The sequence below is a fragment of the Rhinolophus hipposideros genome (genome assembly GCF_964194185.1).
Source record: "Rhinolophus hipposideros genome assembly, chromosome: 8".
NCBI lineage: Eukaryota > Metazoa > Chordata > Mammalia > Chiroptera > Rhinolophidae > Rhinolophus > Rhinolophus hipposideros.
In genome coordinates, this window is record NC_138054.1 from 38,520,792 (window position 1) to 38,547,860 (window position 27,069).

At 36.6% G+C, this 27,069-nt stretch overlaps 1 protein-coding gene across 3 annotated transcripts in view; it reads right to left on the reverse strand.

Moving 5' to 3' along the window:
• AK5 (adenylate kinase 5) overlaps positions 1-27,069 on the reverse strand; it is a 200,288-nt gene that overhangs the window by 134,471 nt on the left and 38,748 nt on the right. For all 3 annotated transcript variants that reach the window (XM_081056817.1, XM_081056818.1, XM_081056819.1), the window contains exon 6: positions 21,107-21,298. In XM_081056817.1, coding sequence (XP_080912943.1) covers positions 21,107-21,298 — 192 coding nt within the window. The remainder of the gene's footprint in view (positions 1-21,106; positions 21,299-27,069) is intronic.

The following is a 27,069-nucleotide window of genomic DNA, read 5'->3' on the forward strand; positions in this document are numbered from 1 at the left end:
TATGTGCAAATTGTGTGTGTTTTAATAAAAACATAAAATTCTGCCAAAAAAAAAACCACATCAAAAACACGTTTCCTTGGGCTGCTATGTGGCTAGTCTGCAGGTGGGCAAGGTTAGAAGAAACGAGACTGGTTAGGAGGATAGTGTGATAAGCCAGGTGTGGCCTGGACTAAGGTGGGAGTGGTGGAGGTCCTGAGAAGCAGTGGGATTTTGGAGGAAAGAAGCAATAGGATATGCTGAGAAATTGGATGTGGGGTGTGAGATTAGAGAGGAGTCAAGACTACACTGCTTTTGGTTTGAGCTGCTATAGAAGGTACCAGCAAGTGAAATGGAGAAAACGAGTAGAGCAGGGTTGACGGTGTGTGCATGGTGGGAGACCAGGAAGCTGGTGGTCAGTTTGTACATGTTAAGACTGAGATGCTTATGAGACACCCAAACGGAAATGTAAAGTGGGCAGATGGATATTGGAGTCCAGAGTTCAAGGAAGAGGTTCTACTTGGAGAAATAAACTTGGGAATCACCAGTGTTTAGAGAATTTATAGATATGAGGGTGGATGAGATCACCAAGGAAGTGAATACGATCATCTTTGATGATTATTCTTATTCATAAACACTTATCTTCATCTATGGTCATTTCATCAGGATAGTTTTCTAGGAGTGACATTATTGGGTCAAAAAGGCATGCAGGAGGCACTGGATACACATTGCCAAATTACTTTTCAAGGTGGCAACTATATATATATATATATATATATATATATATATATATATATATATATATATACACACACACATATATATGTATATGTATATATATATATATATATATATATATATTACCAGCCAACATTGGATATTACACTTTAATCTCTTGATTTGCCACTCATATAATAAGTCTTAATTTTTATTTGATTTTTCTGATGATTAGTGAAGTAAAAAATTTTTATAATGTTTTTGTTGATCATTTTTACTTTTGTGCATTGGCTGTTAACATAAAGCTTAGAGTAAGTTTTCTGTTGGCGACTGATATAAAATGTAACTTGCATAATCATAGCTTTATTATTTTAATTACTTATTATTCTTTGTTTTTTATGTATATGACAAGGAGGTAAAAGCTAAGAAGAGGGATCAAATTGATGCCGTTGTGGTCTTTCTGGTAACTGGTGAGTAGTGACATTCAAAGTCATTTTATATGCTTGGGAAGATAATGACAGCTGTGATATTGAGATTTATAATAAGAAATATAAACCTGGTCTTTGTCCCGTTTCTAAAACCAACCAAGCTCCTAAAACACTTGGAATTTCCCAAGTAAAGAGAATGGTAAAGATGTCTTTTGTTATGTTAATGGAGATTTTTGGACCCCACCTCAGGATGGGGGCTGGTTAGAGAACAATCAACCCTGTAATTAGAGGGCTGAAATTTTCAGTCCCATCATGGAACCTCTCCTGGGAGGAGAGAGGAGCTGGATAATGAGTTTAATCACTAATGACTAATGAATTAATCCATCGTGTTATCTAATGAAGTCTCCATAAAAACCTAAAGGAGAGTGGTTTCAAAAGCCTCTGGGTTGGTGAACATGTGGAGATTCAGGGAGAGAGGGCATAACTTGCCCCAGCATTTCTTCCATCAGGCTCTTCCTGAGTTATATCCTTCAATAATAAATCAGTAATCTAGTAAATAAACTGTTTCTCTAAGTTCTGTGAGCCACTTTAGGAGATCAATCAAACCCAAGGCAAGGTTTGGTGGAACCTCCAATGGACAGCCAATGGGTCAGAAGCACCTGGGCTTGCGACTAGCTTCTGAATTGAGGGTGAATGGGCATTCTTGTGGGTCTGAGCCTTCACCAGAGCGATCTGATATCTCCAGGGAGACAGTGTCAGACTTGAATTGAACCGTAGGACACCCCGCTGGGGTCAAAGCGTTTCTCGTTGAGCAGGATACCCCTCCTTCCCCCTCACACAAATTAGAATTGGAACCAGAACGTGGAGCAGTTTTAAAATACTAAAATATTGAACTACAATTGGGGAAGCATACATAATGTAGGCCATTTAAAAAAAGCACATAATGAAAAGAAAAATCCAAACAATGCAAAAGAAGCTTTTAAAAATTAAAACACTGTGCTCACTAAAGTGAAATTATCTGAAAACTAGAAATATTACTAATGTTGCTAGAGAGTGAGTAGCACACATTTTATACAAACTGGTTTTTTACTCTAATAAAACATGGCAGTAAAGAAAATGTAACTGCCAACAAACATTTACATAGTACTTACTATATGCGTAGTACTGTTTTAAGCCCTTTTATCTATATTGCCTCATTCTTCTCTTTTGCCCCATTCTTCTCAACAACTCTATCAGGTAGGTACCAGTTAGGAATTCTTTTTTATAGAGGAGGAATCCGAGCCACAGATAGGTTAAGTAACCTGCCTGAGATGCGAGAGGAGAACCTGGACTCTAACACACATTGTCTGGGTTGCGAGCCCCAACTGTTTCCATTGTTTTATACACATTGTTTCATTTACTCTTCATAGCTTTCAGAGGTAGATTTATCTCCCCAGTCTAGAGATGGAGAATCTCTATCTCTAGGGACTTGCTCAGATCCTATAGGGAGAAAGTGATAGAAGCTGGATTTGACCCAGGTCACTTTGAGACCAAAGGTGGTGTTCCTTCCCCTAAGACCACACTGCCTCCCAGGGAATAACAGTTAAGAGCCAAAATGTGTGACACAAGTGTTAAAGAGTAACGGAATTCAGAAACCAAGAAGACTGATAGAGGCTGCAAGAGTCAGGGGTAAAAGGAGAAATAATGAGGGACAAAAGACAGGACGTGAAAAGGAGAGTGGAAGAGAAAGGGCAATTGAAGCAAGAGGCGCGACCCTTGGGAGGGTGAACTGGACATGTGTTGGGAGAAAGCGTTTATAGTGGCTTGTGGGCTTGCTGTGGTCTTTCTTATTCTCCTGGCAATTTTCTTCTGGACTTTATGTTGACAGATATTAAGTATGTGGCCTTCTGTCTTTTTCCTTGGATACCCTTCCCATGAGCAAGTTTCTATCCAATTCTAGCTTCTAAAAGGCAAGGGATTCATGCTTTTCGTTTTCGATTCATAGCTTATAAAGACAACATGTATTTGTTGAAATTAGTTGAATTGTTGTTTTTGACTTATGCTAGACTTTTAGATGAGGCTGCTATTCACAGCAGTGTGAGTCTCTTCTTTTCAATTGTGTCCCTTCTCCCAGCATTAAAACACACACGAGTCTCCCTTCTCTAAGACAAAAACAATGTGATATAAAACCAAAGCAAACCTACACACCAACAGCCCAACTCCATTTTCCCTTCTAATTACTGCTTTAGTTTTCTTCTTTCCTTCACAGTCAAATGTTTTGAGTTTCCAACAGCTGCCAAACCAGGTCCATTTTTTCACCTCCCACTTAGTCCTCTGTCTACTCCAAACTGGTTTCTCTGTCAATCTACCAAACGAGCAATGGGTGATAAAATTCACAAACTACCTTCCAGTTGTTTAGATAGACAGGCTTTTTCCAGTCCTTAACTTGCTTGACTTCTCACAGAAGCAACTCTGGACAACTGGCTCCTCTGTCCTTTTCTCCCACATCTTCGACCACTTTCTCTTCTTCTCCTTGCCTCTTCTTCCTCTATCTGCCTTAAGATGTTGCTTTTACCCAAACTCTGTCTTGCGGCAATGTTATTAAATTACTATCTATTCATCAACAACAATACATACTTACTGAATTAATAAATGGACAAATAACCTAATGCTTTCCTCTATGCTGAGCCTTAAGAAAATCCATGTCTTTCTCCTTTGTGCTAACTGTTTTGTTTGACCTTTTCCCCAGGCACTTCTTGCATTTTGTTCTCAATCTTGCTAAACTCTCTACCTGGTCCCATTATCAATTTCTCCCTGAGCCTCAGCTCACCCAAGAGCCATCACTTGGTTTGTTAATTCAAGTCCTGTTAATTCAAGTCCTTGTTAATTCACTGGCCAGGTTATGTAGCTTTGGATGACTTTTGATAACATTAATTCCCAGTAGACTTCCTTGAATGGGAAAACAAAAAGACAGAAAACAAAAACCCACTGCCACTGAATTTGACAGTTATATGACATACCCTGAAACCAAATAAATAAAGTGAAGTAAAGCTAGTGAATTACCTAGGGAGAAGTTTTACAAAGAGTTCAAGTAAGCTTAATATGTGTGTTTCCCTTATGAAAAAAATATTTCATTGGTTTCCTATAGTTATCACATTGCTGTGCTTTGTTTATTTGAGCTGAATTCCCCCACTTCGTATTTATTGAAGCTGACTGATCTTCAAGTGATACAATTTTTGATAATTTTTATTCATTTTTTAAAGATTATCAGCAGAATATGTTGTAGTAGAAAAACTTATAGAAAAGTAGAAGAAAAAACGTAAAAATCATTCGTAATTCCACCCTCCAGATATAGCAAAACACATGAATTTTCCATAGTAACATGATAATTATGCATAAATACTCTGTATATGACATGGCCAAAAGAAATTGTTTTAATTTTTTCTATAACATACATTAACAGAATCTTAAGTAGCTTTCTCATTTTAAAATTCTCCCTTTGTTTCTTTTACTTTTTTTGAGTCTAGGGGATTTTTTTTCTCCATAAAAATACTAGTTTTAATTTAAACCAATCATTATAAGTGATCTGAGTTTATAAAAATAGGCTTATTTCTTTTTTTCTTTTTTCTTTTTTGAGAGGTGCTGGAAATGTACTCTTCAACTGGCTAATTACATTATTGTGTGTAAATTTATAATTATGTCTGAGGTAAGAAAAAAACCAATTCCCTAACGCATGACTCATTTTAAAATCAAAAGAGCCAAGGATAGAAAGAATTCAAGTTATAAAAACTCTTCTTAAATAATTAAGGCAAAGTTCTACTTGCCATCAATAGGAGAGCTTAACCTTCTGCTTTTTTCAAATGTTTTCATGTTTTAACTTCATCTCTGGGACCAGACGGTAAAATCTCTGGTGTAAAGCCCTGTCTTTTCTGGATCCCGACAGTGATCTGCTCTGCAGATGCCTAATAAATATGGACCTTTGGACTCCTCAAGTTGTGTGGCTCAGAATAAATAATAATTTCATTTGTGTGCTCTGTGACTTACAAAGCACTCTCACATTTTTTCTAATTTGAGTTTCACGTCAGTTCTGTGAAGTGGAAACACTAGATCATTACTGTTGAGGCTTCGAAAGGCTAAATAAATTACCCAGCCGATATCATGCAAACATGCGCGTGATATAATTTTAAGTTAAAACAAATTTAAGGCAGAGTGCAATATGTCATAATATCATAGAAAAACACTACATAGAAAAGACCTAAAATGTTAACCGTAGTTATTTCTGGGTTGTAGAATAATGGATAATTTTTATTTTGTCCTTATAATCATCTGTATTCTTTACCCCCAACACTCACCCACGCATTGGTGAGTGCGCGTGTGCACACACACACAACCTCTCCATAAATACTACTTGTTTTAAAGTGAAAGCATATAATTTTTACATAAAAAGAATTAAAAACAGAAGTAAACAGGACTCTATTTCTCCTTCTCTAGATAGGAACTTGAAAGCTGCTCATCCTTCAGGCAGCTCCATTTGCCAATGTTGAGAAGTACAATGATAGAAAATAACATCACACGCATCTGCCAAAACAGATTTGTGGTTGACATTTCTTCTGAAACATGTCTTCCTTAAAATAAGTAGCTCTTGGTGGTGTTTCCTGATTTAGTCATTTTGAAATATAACGAGTAGGTTTCAGAACTGGATTTCAGCTTTCCCATGGAACCATCACTTTGAATGGATATACCTTAGATGTGATCGAGCATATGCTAGAGGAGAATTTACCAGTAAGCACATGTCATCTTTCTAAAACATATTTGCATGATATTGTTCAGAGCAGTGAATCGCTCAACAAATACAAGCTATTATATATTATTATTATTTAGCACATAATTTGATTAGACTCCTTTCTAGGTGTTTTGGAGCAGGGACTATAGACTACATTAATAATGACAGATAGCATTTATTCAACTACCCATGTGATATGAGGGCTTTATTCAAATTATTTCTAATCCTTAATCTTGCAAGTCATTTAAGTCCATCCCCTTTTTACAGAGGAGGATACCCCAGCTTAGAGAGGTTAAGAAACTTGCCACGATTCAAACCTTGGTCTTTGTGACTTCAAAGCCAGCTTTGTCACACCACAAGACACTATGTTTTACTTAATGTTGTATTTATCATAGAGTCCCTTGCAGCATTTCCCCAGTACAGAGTTCCTCTGAATATACTGGAGATTGAGCAGGGTTTTTGAATGACACAGGCATGAACAAATGTATAAAACTGGCAGTCCTACCCAATGTTCCTGGTTGTTTACTGAGAGCATCCTTAGGAAGAGAGAAAGGGGGGAAATCAAAAAAGAGAATGAAAGCAAAATTGGAGGAAGAAAAGAGAAGAGAGCGAAATCAACACCAAGAGTCTTTAAAATAGATTCTGAAGGACTTTTATAACTGGTGACGGGTTTGGCAACGCTTCTTTCAGACTGTTAAGCTGTGTTCTGTTTTCTCAGTTCATCATTTCATAGGAGCTGCAGCAGCCACCTTCCTGAGGCTTAAGAAATGTCACTGGAATATAGAAATTTCTCTCTTGTCAGAAATGCAATATAATAAAAAAATTAGGAGGAGAAAGCAGCCCAGCACAGGTGGTTGCTATAGCATTAATAATACTTCTGGCCAGGACAGGGGCAATGCCATCAAAATAGTAACAATGACAATAGCCATGTCTGATTAGAACTGTCTTTGTGCTGGACACTATGTTGAATGCTTTAATTACCATTTTTTTCACTCAGTTTTCACAACTTACCTAGGAGATAAAGATTATAAGGTTCTGTTTTCAGATGTCATAACTGAGGCGCTGAGAGGTTCAGTAACTCGCGCAAGGTCGAGGGCTGCTTAATGGCCTAGAACCATGATCAGTTTGCCTCTGATCTCTGAGTTTTTCATCACTGGCCCTGTTTTTCTCCTGTGATAAATGATTCATTTGTCTGGCACATTCATTTTTTTCTAAAGTCTTTTCTTTATGTCTCCAAATCCAGAATGTGATGAGGGTGTTGGTTTAAATCTCTGTTTCATTCAATAAATATTTTCTGGGTACCTTCTATGTGCTAGACAGTATTCTAAGAATTTGGGATATAGTGGTAAAGAGATCAGTCAAAATAGTTTCCCTCATTTAACTTTTGCTTCAGTGAGATAAGACATTCTTTCTGAAATTTGCCTTAATGGAAGAATTCTAATTTGCCTGATGACATTCTGGAACAAAGATATCATAATCTGATGTGCAATTTAAGAGTTAAGTTTTGAATCAAGAGGCTTAACACTTAAAAGAAAAACAAAGCATGTTTACAACAATGTAAAGACTAGAATTATTTTTTTAAATTTATTGGGGTGACAATTGTTAGTAAGACTAGAATTATTAAAAGGTGTTATCTGGGATTAATTTCAGAGAAGATGTGAGAAAAGGTTTTCAAGCTGAGAAGTTTTTTCTGGCTTTGTTTTTGCCTCCTGTTAAATATATATACAGAAAATGCCAAAAAAAAATACACATTTTTTAAAAAGAAAAAAAAACCTGTATTAATTGTAATGCTCAATATATATTGATAACAAAAGATAAATACAAGTCATGTTTGACTTGTGCAATTACAAGAGGTGCTCAGAGTGGTTACCATCAGCATCCAGACACTTCTGACTATGGTGAACTACTGCTTGAGTATAGATAATATCTCTTAAAATGTGTATACATCTCTTAAAATGTATATACGGCGGTGCTAAAAGTGGACACTTTGGTCAACGTTGCTCAAACGTGACTTGTATTCATCTTTTGTTATCAGTATATATTGAGTATTACAATTTTAATACAGTTTTCCTTTCTTAAAATGTGTATACATTTTGTTTTGGCATCCTGTGTGTGTGTGTGTGTGTGTGTGTGTGTGTTTGTGTGTGTATTTAATGCGGGTCATCATATAACTAACAACCCCTGGTGTATTTATTTAGTAAATATATATTGAAGGTGAATTTATGGGCTCCATGGCAGGTGCTGAAAATAAAATACTGAAGACAACAGTAAAATTACGAAGAAGAAAGTAGACAGTGGAATTATAAAGACAGAATTATGGTAGAAAGATACTGGAATCATAAAAAAAGTAGAATGATAAAATGGTGTAAGAACTGCCATGATAGGGATCAGAAAGGGATGTTAGGGAAGCTCATAGATGGGGCATCTCTCCCCATTGGGGTGGTTTCCCAGAGGAAGCCATCTCAAGTACGACAGCCCCGCCAGGTCAAGGCAGAATGGTGGGATTGATCAGGGTTCAGGGAGAGGGAGAAGTCTGGGCAACTGCTCCTAGCTGAAGAGAATGCAGACTGTGAGCAACTACAAGTAACAGAAGATAATCTGAGCCAATGGAAGTTTCTAGTATGTTTCTTCTTTTCTCTTCCAATTTTAAAGCACAACTATCATTTCACAGAACGTGGGGAAGAGCAGTGCCATTAGGGAATTGCCTACCGATGCAAGTCTAGGAAATTAATGAATTGATATCATTAATACCAAATTTCAGTGTTTTAGGAATTCAGATCGAATTGATGAAATGAACAGGCAACCAGAAGTAAGATGCAGCTCATACAATTTTGCTAATAGAGCCGAGAGGATTCACCAGAGGAGTTTTAAAATCTTCAGAGACAGGGTTTAGTTAGAAATGATTGCTGAATTCAAACTGTAAGGAATCGTATCTTTTTGGACTTCTGTCAAAACTAGGTTCTTATGAATATATGAATTCTAAAGCTTTGGTAGAAAAACTAAAACATTATCAAGTAAATATCAAGTGATGGTGGTAATGTCTGTATTCAGATTTTTAAGCAGAGGTTTCAGGATAGAAGAAAAAATCATATCTCACTTGCATAACAATCTCAATACCTTCAGATTAAATTTTCAGGTAAGGAAAAAGGCTTTACCAATAAATAAATAAATAAATAAATAAATAAATAAATAAATAAATAAATCAATTGTTTCTCTTTTTCGGGATCCTGAATTTGACAGCAGTGGTAGAAATTGTTTGAAGTAACACTCTGGTATTTTCTGAGAAATCTCTCACGATTGCTGACACCTTCAAATAACCTGTGAACTGAAATGGTTAGAGGCCAGACCACAGGGGAAAGCACCAATTTTTGAAAGCCTGAGTTTAAAACACTACCTGAAAGGTACTTATCCAACCCAAATAAATGAAGTCTAAAGAAGGGCTTGTTCACTCTGAAATTCTTAGAACTAATTCATTCAGTCCAACTCATTAATTTATGCATTGATCCAACAAATACTCTTAAGCGCTCTCTATGTATCTGGTACTCATTTGGTTGCAGTTCCTGCTAAGCTGGTTACTGAAGAGAGCAGCCAAGGGCATTCTACAACTTACACACATCAGACTTCTTTTCTATACACATCTTTTTAAATTCAGGGTTGTTTTGTTACTTCATCTAGGAGATCTGAAAGCCAGAAAGCAAAGTCTTCCTTAATATTTGAGTACCCCATGCTAGCCAGAAATTTTGAAACAATTGCCTAAAAAGAAATTGATGAATGAGTGTATTTTAAAAAGAAATTGATGAATGAGTATATTTACTCTGCTAAGTAAATTCCTAAATTAGGGAGGGGGGAATTAAGAAGAAATCAGAATGGTGACAATAAAATTTCTTTAATTTTCTTACTCCTTCCCTGACTGTTCAGCCCGATTCAGGTTTTTCTCTCCACTTATCCCCAGTTCCAATCCTGAATTTGGTAATGACTATGACTCCTTACTCAGTAATTTCAAATGCCTGATTAATTCTTTGAATGCACAGAATAACCTTCGTAGATTGTCCCAGAGTGCTGTGAGATCATTCAGTCCCACAGATTTCCCAGGGACAAGGCAGACACAATTTACTCCACCCTGTAGCTCTCTCTACATCCTTTCGTCATAATATGGTCAGATAACACTGAGGTCACTTGTTTGTCTCTTCTCCTCCCCTGTCTACATGAGCTCCTTCAGAGCAGGGACGTCCCTGCCTATCTGTCTGTGTCCCACCTGCTGGATCAGGGTTAACTAAGATGGAGGCACCATCCCGGGGGCTGTGCCTGCGTAGGACCCTTCCAGAGGCTGGCTGGGCAAGAGGCAGGATGACAGATGAGGGGAGCCAGTCATAGCAGACGAGACAACAGCATGTGGTGAGCAGACCAGAGAAGAAAGAGAAATGTCGGTGTGAGACAAGCGACAGGTTGGCAGTTTAGGATTTATCTGAGAAAGGAAGCAAGCTCTCGTCCTTACCTGAAGTGAGATAATTTAGGTAAGACACCTGGCACATAAAAGGCACTAAATAATTTGAACACTGCCTACCTTAGTGGGTTGAGTTATTGAAAAGAGATAAAGTTTGTAAAGCAGCTGGCATGAACACTGGATATAGTATGTGAGTTCTTCTTGATTTCTGTTTGGATTAGATTTCTCAGTCAACATCAGCAGTTCACAATATGGCATTATCAATATCTTTCTGACTGTTTTGAGTGGCGGGAGTTAACTCTTTGCTTGGATAAAAGGCTGGCTCAATCCCTTGTTACTAACTAAATGGACTCTAGGAGAGGGAACCTATTTCAAATCTCAGTTCTCTCTTTTTTTGGTTCTGGCATTTGTGGTATATTCTTGAACCTCTCTAAGCCTCTTTCCTTCACTAAAGTTTAAAGACAGTTGTGAGAATTAGGTATAAAGTGAATAAAGATCCTGGAATACTGATTTGAAAATGCTTACTGAAAAGTAGCTATTATTATTAAGCAGAGATACTTGCTTTCTTACTTTCTATTTTAGATAGAATTACTAGGAAATGTATTTCCCAGATCTTCTTAAACAGAGAAAACTGTGCTTGTTTTTTTTAAACCTTGTAGTGGTTATTGTAGAGTGGTTTTCTCCACATTTATTGTAACTCCTTTTTCCATTGCTTTCTTTTACATTAGAGGCTGAGAAGCTAAATACTTCATCTCCCAGTCTCCCTTGAAGGCAGGGGAAAATGTATAACCTAGTTTTGACTGATGAGATCTAAGTGCTAGTCAATGAGGGTGGGAGAGGGGCTTTATGGAAAAGCTCTTCCTAATAATGGGTAACAGATGTGGCTGCCCAGCCTTTCGCCCTAACCCATTTGTCCTATTTAGACTGTGGGTCTGATGACTGGAGCATCAACAGCCATTTTGTTACTGTGACGAAACACATTAAAGAGGGTGGAACATAAAGATAGAAGGTGCCATGGGTCCCTGATGACACCATTAAGTCACTGGACGAGCTCTGGTTCATCCACCTCTGTACTTATTTTGACACAAGTCAAATAGATGTGTCTGTTTACGCTGCAGCTCTTCACCTATTCTGACTGTAGTCAAACACATCCCGAATAGATAGAAATCTTTTCTTTTTGATAACGGATGACTGTGCTGTGCCTTAATTGAGCTATGTCCTCATAGCCATAACGTATATAGGTCTGCCTGCCATGAACATAAGTGGTTCCACAGATATCTATAATTTTTTACTTAAGTCATTAACTTACACTTGAGGAGTTATTTTGAAACCATTATTTGTGGAAAAAAGAATTGGTGATTCCATTGACCGCTATCTCTTTCCTTAGATTTTAATGTTACTTTAGAGTGCTTTAGCTAACCTTAACACATAGTCCTTAACACATCACTCTTCCTTCCCGATCCCCTTTCCTTTCAACTCTGCCATGAATGTTATCCAAATGGGAAATCAACATGGCTAAATTGGTAAAATTTATGTTACATCTCCTACATAGGTGCTTTATGAGTGCATGTTTTCCTCAGAGCTCTTTTTCAGTTGCTCCCATGTTTGCAGTCAGTTCCAGATGGTTGTAGCTGATGCCCCATGGAGAAGTAAAACCTTGTGTCACACAGTTATCATCCCAGTTTAGGCCCTTAGCCAATCTTTTCCAGCCGCTTCTTCCATTCAGTGTTTTGCACACAGCTACCGCTTAATATTTCTAGTTCTGTCATTCCTTTGCCCAGAGTCTTTGAAGCTTGCCGCTGCCCACAGAACAACGCTTCCTCCTTCGCTTAGCACTTCAGTGCCTTCCCCAGTTTGAGTCTAGCACAGCTGTGCCCTTCCTTTCTAATTCTCACAACTCGGTCATACACCCTCCATGTCTTGTGTCTGTGTATAATGCCCTTCCTCCCCATTTCTGAGTTCCAGCTCTCACCTGCTCCTCAAGGTCCAGCGTTTCCAGGAATGTCTTCCCTTATCGTTCCAGGAGGAGGTCATTGCCCTGCTCCTGACTCTTCCGGACTGATTATACCTCTGTGTGTGGCACTTCCCCCTTCCTGTGCTTTGTTGTATTCGTGTTATGTATGTTTATGCCATTGACCACATACAAACACCACAAAGGCAGACCTGACTCCACATTATCCTACTCCCTACAGCGCCTGACGTGGTCCCCTACATGGGGAAGTGTTATTGTCCGGCATGCAACAGGCCCTCGATAAAATTGAATGGATGGCTATAAAATGACTGTTGTAATCGGAAAGAGGAACAGTAAGACTCAAAGGACTCAAAGTACAGGGCTTTGCCTGTAGCCAAGCTGCAGCTGTGGCTTTACATTTGACTTGTACAGCTGAGCAAGGTAAGACGATGATAGCTAGCCAAAAAGACAAGGCCCAAGAATTGCCATTTGTGATAAAATTTCCTTCTTGTAATAATGTGCTCAGATTAATCAACTGTAGGAATTATTTTAATTATTTTACACCTGTTACCTACTAAAATTACCTTTTAAAAACCTCTCAGTGTAATATACTAACAGAATTAATTTTCTCATTTATTCTTTCTTGAGAAACAGATATGAAGAGATTACCGTTGAATAGAGTTGCTTATCAACAACAAGTACCCGGAGAAAGCAGTAATGAGCTTTCTCTTTAAGATCCACAGTGCGGAAGTGTCCTGTTTTAATGAAGGGACATCATAACAACCACAAGTGCCACCTCTGGGGTCGGTGTCCCAGGTCTGGGCTAAAGCTCCACTGCTCTCGTTCAGGATCCTGGGCAAGGTGCACTTCCATGTGCTTTCCTTTTCTCATTTACAGAATGGAGATAATGATAATACCAGTCTTGGGGAGATGTTGTGAGGATTAATGACCCGCCAAATGTGAAGCACTTTGAATAGAATCAAGTACTTATTAACACTCAGAAACTGTTAGCTACTGTTTTTTAAGACACCATCTATTCATAATATTTTCTTGTTATTTTCCTGACTGGCAAGCCTTATGTGCCTGTCCTTTTTCTTTTCTTTGTCATCTTCTTTTTCTGTCACTTAATTTAACTATAGTGCCACCTCTCTTTAAAGATATTGATGAATTCCAATTAGTTTGGTATTAAACATGAAAAAAATTTTAGCTCAAGAACTTTACCAAAAATGTTAATTTCTTACTCACGTTCCTGATAAGTTTCAGTACAACATATTAAAGTAAACTAAGACCTAATTCTAAAAGTGTGGAATATTCGTTGACACCATTGTCAAAATTATACTGATCACAGAGCATCTCCTGGAGAAGTGACCAGCTGAAAAATGTGTGTGTGTGTGTGTACATTTTCCTGTCAGTAACTGTACAGTTGAAACCAGAGTTTATAGAAAGCTGTCAGCATGACATGACATTCAGCTGCCAACTATCTACTAACCTGTTTTATTTCTTTAAAAAAATTATAAGTAAAGACAAGCTGTCGTGAAAGCCAGTCTCACAGAAATAGGACAGGCCTCAACTAAAGTATTCTTAGATAGATTTGTCAATACAGTTCTTGGAATTGGCAGTTTTTAAATGTGAATCTTCCAAATGCAGTCACTTGAATATCTCACTTTATCCACATCATTTATTTCATGGTTATCATGTGAGGACCCTACTTGATACTTAAGATGATGAAAAAGTTGTTCATGGGGCTTTTTGGATTCTGTTTCAAGGGTACACGGAATAATAAAACCAATAGAAACATATTTTACCTCCTTTTGGGGAAGAAATCATGCTCATTCTTTAAGTTCTTCCTAATTTTTCCTGTAAACACCTGAATGAAACATCACAATGGGAGTAGTGCAATCGTTGTGGGAGAGCTCTTATCATCTGGCCTTGACCATCGGGTTGCCATGTAATCAGCATCAATTTCCCACTTTGAAAGGAGTTTTATTCGCTGAGTCATTTGATTTGCTCTCTGCCCGTGGAGAATGAACAGCACTGAACCTGAGCGAGCTTTGGGTATGGCAAAGTTGTGAGTCAGGGTGCTTGCTCGTTACCAAGACAGACAGAATATCAGAATAACCTATAAATACAGTATCTGCTTATTCTCCCTGTTGTTTTGATGCTGTTTAGGATCTAGTATAATCTGCCCCAGAACTGTGTATCTTACTTTGTGATAGGTGGGTTGCCACTTTGTGAGCAAATGGCTTTATCATTTCAGAGCTTTATTTTTCTTTCTATACAAAAGATCAGAGAATGAAACTGGCATCATAGTATTTTAGCTTTTAGAGGCCACAATAATGACAGTTTATGAGAGTAACTGGATTCATTTTTCAATTTAATTCTGGGTGTTTTGAAACCAGGATTACAGCGATCTATATTAATAGGGAAATTAAGTGAGCACCACTGACTAATCCATAGAGAGGTTACCCTCCTAAAGTAAGCAACAATACTTTTTCTAGGGCAGAGCTCTCTTGCCAGCTCTGCACACAGTAGAATTTGGTAAATGCTTGTTGCCCAGACAATGCAATTTCTTATAAGCTGCTCTTTATTCAAGTTAAAAATGGGTTTTCTCATGTGACTTCTCGGCTCTCCACATGGAGGTTTTATCAGTCTCAGGTTTGATGCCAAAAGGTACTGTCTACTTAATATAAAATACTTTGGGCAACTGAAAGACAATCCAGAGGGCCATATATCCAGGCTCACATATACACCATTGTCACCCAAGTAAATATCTTCCAGAGTATATCCACAGCCTTTCCTATTTATTAACCATTGAAAACTCCTCCTTGACGATTCTCAGTCTTAATTACTAATTCCACCAAGTAGGGATTAGTGGGGGCTTTTGGTTACATGACAATGGATGTTTAAATAGGATGTAAGTAGTGCTGGTACTTACGGGAAATACAGCTTCACTGTTACATATTACAAGTTCATCAACCTGTTAAATATTGAGAAGCAGTAACAGAATTTTCCTCCTTATAATTTTACGAGAATGGCTTTGTTTGGGTAAACTGTTATCAAGTGTTTTCATTGCCTTTCTTGAGTTGTGTCTTAGTTGAGATGTGGAATCTGCTGAGGGTTTATGCTGTTTAGGTTTCTTTTCCACTTCCCTGAGCAGAGATGCTGGTGGAGATGGGAATAATGAACCAATGGCTGCCCACTGGGAGTTTAGGGATAAGTGTACTTGCATTTTAAATGTTAGTGTTGATTCACATGAAACTTGAAGTTAATTAACAAATTACTATTCAGCAGTTCTAAATTACCTTTCACCATTCTTGTTTGTTTTCCCTTTGGCTATGAGTATCTGGTGGATGGGAATTACATAGTTTTGGTGGTAATTTGAAATATATAATGGGTGTATTCTCAAACTTGAAGGAAGTCATACAGGGCAAATTAAGCAAATGTAGTGTAAATGACTTATTTGGAGCTCAGGGACAATGTCTGATGACTCAATAATAGTGTGGGTTTGAGAGGGATGTGTTTTCTATGTCAGGGGTTCCCCAGCACTGATGCCAGTTTGTGATGAAGGCTCTCTAACCCACAGCAGAATGAGAAAAATAAGGCAAACATTGGGTGTTTTTCTTAAAGCCAAAAAGATTCATTTAGAGACTTTATTTGGAGTTATGTCATTCCTAATTTTTTTGTGCTAAAAGTATCCCTTTTTAAACAGTAGCAATTATAGGTTTTTTTCCCCTGCCCTCAGTAAAATAAAAAAAGCCAACTAGGGAAATGACAATTAAAACAACAATGAGATACCACTACACACCTATTAGAATGGCCAAAACTCAGAGAACACTGACAACACCAAATGCTGCCGAAGATGCAGGGTAACAGGAACTCTCTTTCATTGCTGGTGGGAATGCAAAATGGTGCAGCCTCTTTGGAAGTCAGTTTGGTGGTTTCTTATAAAACTAAACATACACTTATGTTACCATCCAGCAATCGTGCTCCTTGGTATTTATCCAAATGAACTGAAAACTTATGTCCACACAAAAACCTGCACATGGGTGGATATTAATAGTATTATAGCTTTATCATAATCACCAAAACTTGGAAGCAACTGAGATGTCCTTCAGCAGGTGAATGAATAAACTGTAGTACAAACAGACAATGGAATATTATTCAGCACTAAAAAGAAATGAGCTATCAAGCCATGAAATGACATGGAGGAAACTTAAATGCATATTACTAAGTGAAAGAAGCCAATCTGAAAAGGCTACATACTGTAAGAGTACAATTCCATGACATTCTGGAGAAAGCAAAGCTATGGAGATAGTAAAAAGGTCAGTGGTTGTCAGGGTCAATGTAGGAGGTTGGGGGGAGGTGGGGAGGCATGAAGAGGTGGAGCACAGAGGATTTTTTAGGGCAGTGAAAATATTCTGTATGGTATTATAATGGCGGATACATGTTATACATTCCTCTAAACCCATAGGAAGTGCAACACCAAGAGTGAACCTGCATCCTAATGTAAACTATGGATTTGGGGTAATTATGATGTGTAGGTTCATCAATTATAACAGATGCACCCCTCTCGTGGGGGATGTTTTTAATGGGGGAGGTGGTGCATACTCGTATAGGGGCGTAGGGAGTCTATATGGGCCATCTCTATAGCTCCCTCTCAAATTTGCTGTGAACCTCAAACCGCTCTAAAAATTAAAGTCATTTTTAGGGAAAAAAGCCAACTTCATCTTAGCCCAATTAAAAAAATTTTTTTTCTGCTCTATTAAGCATGAGGAAATCACTGGTCTATGTGCCCTTGTTATATGTCAAGGTGTTTTATAATTAGTCCCTCACCAAATTTCCCAGGAAAATTGGTGTTGGTGAACAAGAAATAATCCTGATATTAACATTTTTCAGCCTCTGCCTTTCCTGGCTGAAGCAATCCAGTCAGTAAATCTGGGTATTCCTTAGTAGACCTCTCAAACATCCTATGACTAAAGCGTGCTTTTCATTTAAGTTATGTTTCTCTTGCTTCCTCCTATAAAAAGTTCAAAAGAAAAACAACTATTTGCTTACTTCACACCTAAAGCTAAATATAGACTTTCACTGATGACTGCCCATCTTAAGTAGAGTTCAATGTACACGTTTGTGCAACCATTTCCCTGCCAAGTTGCATGCATGTTATTCCAACTGAATAGAATATCCAATGGCACAATGCATTTTGGAAAATACCATAAATATTACATCTTACCATATTATTTTTAGGCATTTTAAAACACCGTTTCTTAAAAAAAAATAAACAAAGCTACATATATATTTTAAAGAATTCATTAAATTCACAAAGTCTTGACTGGTCTTAACTAATGCTATTTCTTAAAAAAGGGGTTCAAACTTAGTGAAGACGATAAAAACAAAAGCTAGTAGGTTTTTTTTTTACAGCTTTAAAACTAAAAATTATCACTAAACAAATATACTATCAAGGCTTTAAAAATCTATAAAAGAGACATTATTGTTTGAGTTACATAGTTTCATCAAGTCCAAGTGCTTCAAAATGTTATAAGACATAGGTTACTCAGTAAGACTCAATAAGCAGCTTTCCTAGTCTCAGTAACACTCAAACTTTGAAGAAAACTGACAAACTTTGGGAACCCACAGCATCCTAATCATTAATTAGAAGCATCAAGCTGTAAAAGACGTGATGAGCAATTACATTCAACCTTAATGGTAAGTTAAAAAAACAACATATAAGCTTGTTTGAAAAGATTCTATGAAGTCCCTAATAGAGTAGTCTTGTGACTTCATATCATTTAATTCATACCTACACAGATGGCTGTATGTAGACAAGTACAATAAACAAGTAAAAATGAAGTGGCCCATGTGATGGGAACCATGTAAACAAGATACAGTATTCAAGCAATAGCATGTTTTCCCTTGCTATTTTGATTAGGTTTTCTCTTCAGTCAAACTAGTTCTTTCATAACAAACAAACAAACCCTAGTTTTTTTCTTTAGTCAAATTTATCAACAGGTAGAGAATGATGAAGTAAAAAAGAAAAAACAATGCGGTGACATCTGTTAAAATTCAACTACATTATTCAATCACTATGTGCCTTAATTACATGGATGATTAGAAGTTAAAGAAAACACTGGCACGATTTTATAACTGATTAATAGACACGTTTAAAGGAAAAAATGAATGTGGCATGAAGTTTTTAAAATCTAACTTCTTCATTTTGGATTCCTTCAATAATCTAAGGGAGAAAAAGCAACAGAGTCCCCTCAAAGAGCACAGAACTGTTACTGGTAAATATGGGTTCCAAAAGATGGGCCTTAGAGGGAGAAGAAGAGAAGAAGAAATAAAAAAAAAATTATAAAGTAAATATTAATTATTTAAATTGCATAACCTTCCAGGCATTGTTGTAAGTACCTAATATCCATTTACTCCTCACAGTTATCGTGAGGTAGGATCAACAATTACACACATTTTACAGGTCAGGCATCTGAGTCACAGAAAAGCTAAGTAACCTGCAGAAGGTCACACAGGTGCAGGTGGTGAAGCAGGACTCTGAACCAGGCAACGTGGCTCCATGGTGCATTTTAAACACGTCCTCTGAATTGCCACCGTCTGCCATGTTACATGCGTTCTCTCATCTCACCCGTGTAACAACATTACCCGGCAAGTAACAATATCTCCAATTATGGATGAAGACCAAGTTATAGGGCATCATGAATTTATTAAATGGCAGTGGAGCTGAAATTCCAAGTGAGAGATTTCAGATTCCAAAGCCCTAGGGAAGAGGAGCATCAAGATGACGTTTCTCAACTGGACTGAAGAAGGATGTGAGTGAGCTCTGTGGTCCTTAAGAAGAAGCAAAAGAAAAAAACTGCAGAGAAAAGAAAATATCTGTGTTTGATCTATTAACCCTCAGATTTGTATTAAAATCTTTAAATGCTTGTGATTAATAAGGATAACTATTTGTATTATTTAACTCACCTTTACAATAAGCAGAAATACTACCAAACATATTTTAATTGTAAGAACGAACAATGATCCAGGTTTTGAAGGAGGACATGTAGTTTCAGGATGTAACACTTGCTCCTTTGTCAGATTAAATTTTCAAATTATATTCCCCAGAGTTTAGCCTGTGTTTGTGCTCACCACTTTTCAAAAGGTGACTTTCCAAGGCAAGTCTTCTCCAGATAATTAGAAGCGTTTATCTTAAAGCTCATTTGGTTTTAGCAGTGAGGTGACACGCTGTCATCCACATTGTTACCGACTCCCTCAATTAGAGGCAACAGCGTTTCACTTCCATGCAAAATATTAGTAAATTAACAATCCCCACTCTGCATTCATTGGGGAAATCTGCTCTGCTTGTGATGACCAACGTGACAAGCAGGGAGTAAGCAGAGACTCTCCAGTAATACCTTTAAGCCTTGCAAACATCAATTAAAACTCTGGCTCTGCACCTTCTCGTTGGAGGTTTGGTCTGTTTGGTAAATTTATTTTTTTTTAACACAATGAGGAGTCAACATTGGTAATTTGCAAGAGAAACAAGCAGCAATCCCAACACAAAACAGCCACAGAAACAGGCACCCTGATTTTTCTGGAAGCTTTCCCGTTAATCAATATCTCTTTTATAACATAAAATGAACTGTGGCATTGTGAATAATTTTCAGAGCAGATTTACAATTGTCTGACATGACAACTTTGACTCAAAGAGCAAATTCTAATAAATACTTCTTTATAGTGCTAAAAACGACTGCAAAGAGATTACCATTCAAATGTCGTGACATTCTCTTTCAGATCTAAGGGCATCTTAGTCTAATGAAGAGATTGTTAACCCAGTAATTGTTAGGTCATAGGAGCTCTGTGGATGGACTTCAGTAGATTTACCTAAAATTTGTGAAAAATGTGTATTTTATTGGGATAAGCATGGTCATTTTTAACAGACTCTCTATGGAAGCTTGTAACCCATTTGACAAGAAACTCTGGTCTGGTGAAAAGGACTGAGGGGTTAGCTCTGCTGAGGTCTGCCTCCATCTGACCGTCATGGAGTTGTCCCAGTTTTGGTGTCCTTTGTAAAATGCTGTCTTCAGGTGGCCTATGTTCCGCTTTATCGCCTGTGTTTTAATCTATGATGTTTGTAGGGATCATAAATTTAGCTGAATTATATTCTAATAATAATATATTCTATATATTCTAATAATTATATTAACTAATGATTCAGCCTCATCCTTCATTGACACGTTAAGTATCATTAACCACAAAACAAACGAAACATTTATGAAAATATTAATATTTGCATTGTATCAGTGGAGCGGAAAGATCAACACCTTCGATTCTGAGACAGTATCACTTCTTCACGACAAGGCAAACCCTTAGGAAAACTTTTTTATGCCATCAGACTCTCATTTCTTTATGTGGTACAGTATGATAAAGCCTAACTCAGCAATTTAAGTCTAATACAGTACTATGTCAACTGTGTTTTTAAGTTTATCAATTTTATTAGATTTCCAAAGACAGAAGAGTTGAGAAACTGGGCAAGTATTGCTTAAAATTATACGAATAATTATTTCAAAATCCTCTTTTTAAATTTTTATTTGGGAGCTACGGAATTCTAGCCAAGGTTAAAAATTATCTTTTGTAAAATCAAACTAAAATGAAAGTATTTTTTTAAAATCATGATGGCTTAATAAAGGCAAATCAGGTAAAAATTACCAGTTTTTTCGTTGAATTTGCACCCAAGAAAAAAACTTTTTTAATGTAAAGATTTCTAACCGAGAAAAAGGCTAATGAGAGATCTGAAAGATCACTCTTGTACTAGACATATAAAACTATAGCTAACTTACGGTCATGATGAGCCCTCTTTCTTGGAAGTATTTAACCAGTGGAGCAGCATTCTGTTTGAAGTTCATTAGTCTCCTCTGGGTAGCTTTCAGATTGTCATCAGGACGCCCCTGTTGCTCTGCACGCTTCAGTAATCTTTCTTTGAGCCTCTGATTGGCGCAAGCCAGGAATACCACCAAATCAGGAGTACAGATCTGTGGAGAGCATCAAACAAGTAGACAGGCATTCAACGTACCAACCAATGCAAACGCAGACAGCAGCATTCATCTCTTTTGGTTCTGTTGCAGCTGCCATACTTCTGTTTTTTCCTAGCACATTTCCAGGGCTATCGCTCTACACAATGCTAGGAGGAACCATTGCCCTTGCAGTCCATGGCATACATACCCCAACCCACACAACCATCCATATACAGTGACCCTATTTATTTCAGGAAAATAGTTTTTGTTTATGCTCAAATATGTGTCCTTGGTTGAATTAAGAATATAGGCCAAACTTTGCCAAATGTGACCTGATTTTAGAGGACTATTGGGACACAGAGGTTGTTGACAGTAAATAAGCACTGCTGCTATTACTATGATTTGATGTCCTTTTAAAAGTATCTACTGTATGCTAGGCCCAATGCTAAGTTATTTCCTATGATATTGCTAAACTTCACAGTAGTCTAAATGGAGGTAAATATTACCTCCATTTTACAGATGAGTAAACTGAGGCGCTGAGAAATTAAGTACTTGTCTGAGGCCATATGGTCAGTAAGGTCAAAGTTGATATTTGAACAAAGGTCTCTCTGGAGTAAGGCCTGTGTTCCTTCCACTATTACAAAGCACCAAATGGCCCAAAGACCTTTGTGAATTTCTGAAAACACCAAGAATGACATGGAAAGAACCTGTGAAATAAGCAGTTTTTATTTAACTCAATTAGAACTACTATTGCATTTAAAAGGTAACATGGTCATATAAAGTGAATGTGGCTTCTTGTTGAAGATGGGAAAAAGACATGAAAGGCAGTTTTGCATAGTGGTTTAAAGCAATAATCTCCCAAATTTTTTATTGCATCCTCACATTAGTAAATCATTTGAGTATACACCCCAATAAATATATACTTATTAGTTCATAAATTATGCATGTATGTATGATATGCATGCATTACCACACTAACAAAGGGTACATGTTGTAAAATACAGTCATCCCTTGGTATCTGCGGGGGATTGGTTCCCGGACACTCACAATACCAAAATCCAAGGATGTTCAAGTTTTCATATAAAATAGTGTTGTATTTGCATGTAACCTAAGCACATCCTCCCCTAAACTTTAAATCACTCCTAGATTACTGGTAATACCTAATACAATGTAAATACCATATAAATAGTTGACGTACTGGATTGTTTAAGGAATAAGAACAAGGAAAAAAGTTCATGTACAGACATGTTCAATACAGATCCCTCTAGCATAGATCTAACTACAGAATACACATCAACAATAATGTAACATTTAAAAAAGAATATTTTTCATCTGTGGTTGGTCGAATCCGTAGATGTGGGACATGTGGATACAGAGGACTAAGCATGTACAAAAATACAATTTAAAAAGCATGAGTTATAATAATCTTAATTTTTATATCTTCTTCTCACATCACAGCAGTTTGCCCTGTGCTCTCTGAATAGCATTGGTTAGAAAATGGACTCTGGAGACTGGAAATACGGATTCCAGTTTTTGCTCTTGGACTTACCAGCTGAGCAATGGGCATATAACATACCTTTGCTAAACCTCCCTGTCCTCCCCCTGTCAATAGTGATACACAAACCTACCTCCCTGAGTTATTATAAAAATTAAGTAAGATAATATATGTAAAATACACAGCACAAACTTGATTCATGTGCTCAATAAATTTTAGCTACATTTATTATCACTTGATTTTCAAGATTCTATGTTGCCCTAGTTCTCCTTTAACTTTTTTTTTTTTTATGTTATTTTATTTTATGTTTTGTTTGCCTCCATTTTTTCCTCCTCAAACCAACAAGTGGGGCTTTCCTCAGAGGCTTAGGTAATGTTTTTTTTTTTTTCCCCTCCTCACTCTCATTCTCTTCTCATTCTCTCACTGCCCTTCCACTCTTCTGGTTTCAACCACTACCCTTTGTTGATGGATTCCAAATCTACATTTTCAGCACTGACTCTCAACAGTACTTAAATCCTATATTGTCAAATGCCTATAATGACAGCTCTACCTACCTGTAAGTGTTAATGTTTTATTTGTGAGTCAGCAAGGCCAAAATAAATCCGAGCCCATTTTTACCTCAATGAAATTCCCATATTGTTTGTTTATTTATTTTTATGGTAGCAACACTACTTTCCTCAATCTCTGAACTAGAAACCTTAGTATCATTTCTAGCCCTTACTTACCACAACTCAGTCTCTATTACCATTGCCTATGGATTTTGCCATTCAGACCTCTTTTGTCCCAATTCCACTGCCAGTGTGTAAGCACAGGCACATACTACTTACTACATAGCATAAGTGAGTAAGAGCATGACTTTTAGGATCAGATTGTCGTGAATTTGAATCTAGAATCTGCCATCTGTTAGTTGTTTGTCCTTGGGCAAATGATTCAATTTTTCTGAACCTCAGTTTTCTCAAGTGTAAAATAAGGGAAAAACTCCCCATCTCAGTAGCTTAGTAATTCTCAATTAAAAAAATATGTTCTAAATAACTTTTCAGAAATCTTAACAATTTAGAAAATCACTTTGTAATTTGAGTATGATATATGATGTAGATATTATCCGAAGTTAAACCTTTTTTCAAATATTATATTATAAAATTCATACTTACTAAAATCTTTGGTAACATTTAGCCTTACTCAATATAACTAACTGATATCCTTTTCAACTGACTTTAAATAAATTATATAAGGGAGAAGACAAATAAATTAAAATGACATTATATTGTGCTTGGTTTGGTCATAATGTACATTAAAAGATGGAAAAACCCTGAACTACTAACTGTGTACTGAATGCAGATAAAAACTTGCATTTGGAAATTCTTGTAGTTTGCATTTTAAAAAATTAAATGGTTCAGGTTAATATATTTTATATTTTGTTTCAGACTGCAATGTAAGTGTTTCTCTCTATATAACACAATGATACACCTATATATGCAATCATGACTATATTTTGTCTTTTACTATTGGCTTTTGAAATACTAGAGACAGCTCGAAAGACATATAAGATTTTTTGTTTACACTTGGAATAAAATTGGATTTGTTTATTTATCTTTTTAAATCAATCGTCCTTTTAAAAAAGCAGTTTTAGGTTTACAGAAAGCTTGAGTGGAATATCTAAGATTTTTGATCAACAAATGCACCTTCAGGTCTGATAAAAATGACTTTGAAGTGAATCTGCAAAGTTGCTCAGTTTGCTAATTGTGACTAACTTGCTGTCTTTCCTTGGTATAAATTAAACAACAGATAACTAGGAATAAAAATAACAAAAACGTAGAAGAGACCAGAGCACCTTGGCAGCTAGGGACAGCCAGCTGATTGATCAACAGAGTGACAGCTGCCACAAAGCATGCCCATCCTTCTAATAACCACCATAGGGCCTTAAGTTCTCCTGACAGAGCTCCATTTTAAAGGAAAAATATTTAAATTGTTTGCTCTTTCCCCAAAATGTAAAATAGAAGCAGACATTATTCTGTTCCAAAAGGTGAAGCCCCTAGAAAGTTTTCATGAAATTCACTTGTGAAATGTTGAAAAGTCTCAACAAACAAAGTGAATCCTTGGCACACGTTTTCTCAGCTTATGTTCTCAAAATATGTTTGCTGATTGAATAACTGAGTGAATACATAAATAAGTAAGAATAAAAGCTGAGATATTGCTTTGGTCCTCATGGAAGTAAGCTTTCCAACTGCTGTTATTGTTCCTCCCAGCGAATCAACTAAATCAAACTTTTTTCTCTTTTCACTGTATAGACAAATCAATATTCTTCTATCCATTTTCATAAAGTCCCTAGCTGAGTGTTTACTCTGTGAAAAAGGACTTGTGCTTGCCTTTGATAAGCAACGTTGTGTTGATTCTCTGCGTCAGAATGCAAAGTGAGCTTATTTTAATACTCCGCGTTCTTAATTGTCAGCACTTTTTTTTAATTTTTAAATTGTATTTATTTTATTTTATTGTTTTTAATTTATTGGGGTGACAATTGTTAATGAAATTACATAATTTCAGGTGTACAATTCTGTCTTACATCATCTATAAATCCCATTGTGTGTTCACCACCCAGAGTCAGTTCTCCTTCCATCACCATATATTTGATCCCCCTTATGTCAGCACTTTTGACTGCCCTACTCTTTATGAAGACATACTAGAAGGCCTATACTCCATAATTCAGATCACACTGTCAGAAACCAGGAAGCAAAGTTCTAAAGAGAGATGGGGGTGGGGAAGAAGAGAGATCACAGCTGGAACAAAAAACTGGAATCACAGAAACTAAGAGATGGAAAAAAAGTTGGAGGTTATATAACCTAAATGAATGCCGAACCTGTAATCTTCTCCACAATCTCTTGACAAGTGATTTTTAAGTTTGAACCTTTAAACTTGAATGTTCTTGTGAATATTTGTTGTGATGGGTACTTGTTCCTTAAAAGGCAGCACCTTTCATTACTGGATGAGTCTAATAATTGGGAATTTTGTTCTAATGCTGGGCTAAAATTTGCTTCCTTATTCTGCCTAAAGGGAAAATGTAAAATAAATTATTTCTTTCACCCCTCAAATACTTATTGAACATACACCACTATCACAGAGGCTAGATAATAAAAAGAAACAAGAATAGATAACTGGACTTCATTATCATTTAAAATGGAAATAATTTCTGGGCAGAGCTTTTAACAGACTTTGGGGCTGAGGGACAAAAAACTGTAATACGGAGTCCACCAAGGAGGAACTCTAGAAAATACTATTGCTATCTCCTAGGCTTTTGGTTTGAATTCTAAATAGCTATACCATTGGAGTATATGTGAACCAGCCCTCATAGGACTAAATCCCATTTAGAATCATCCCAAATCTTCACTATACTGTGGTGATTAAATGTGTTTAACAGCAGTTGTCCCTTGGCATGTTACCTCCTGATTCTGAAAAGAGAATTAGTGAACTAAAAGGTCAGAAGAAAATATCCAGAATGAAGTAAAGGACAAGAAGGGGCAGGGAAAAGTACAGAAAAGAACAAAAGAGACATATGAGACAATGAAAGTTTCAGAAGAAGAGTAAAAAATGAAGAAGCAGCATTTGAAAATATAATAGCTAAGAATTTTCCAAACTCACAAACAATGTCAAGTCCCAGATTCAAGAAGCAATATAAAAACCAAGAAGAACAAACAGAAACCTCAGATCTAAGCCCACCATTGTAAAACTGTTGAAAGTCTAAACAGACAAATTCTTTAAAAAGAGAAAAAAGAAAATGAAAGATTACTTTCAGAGGAACAACAATAAGACATAGCTACATTTTCAAAAGAAATAAGGACAACCAGAAAACAATGAAACAATATCTTTGAAGTTCCAATACAAAATAACTACCAACCTAGGTTTCTAGATCCAGGAAAAATCTTTCAAAATGAAAAGTAAATACAGACATTTTCAAACAAACAAAAACTGAGAGAATTTGTGATGAAGAATTCTACACTAATATAAATATCAAAGAATATTCTTTAGGTAGAAGAAAAACGATCCAAGATAGAAAGTTGACCCAGGGGAATGAATGAAGGGCAATGAGATGATAAACATGTGGGTAAATCTAAATAAATATTGATCATGTAAAAAGAGTACTGCAAGTATTTTGTGGTATATAATAATAAAGATTAGTTATGAGGCAGGTAAATTAAGTTCAGTTGTTCTAAGGTCTTATTCAGGAAGTGGTAAAAGTATTGATTTCTATGAGTCGTTCATAAATTAGCGATGCATGGCATAGTCCCTAGCATGGGAGTCA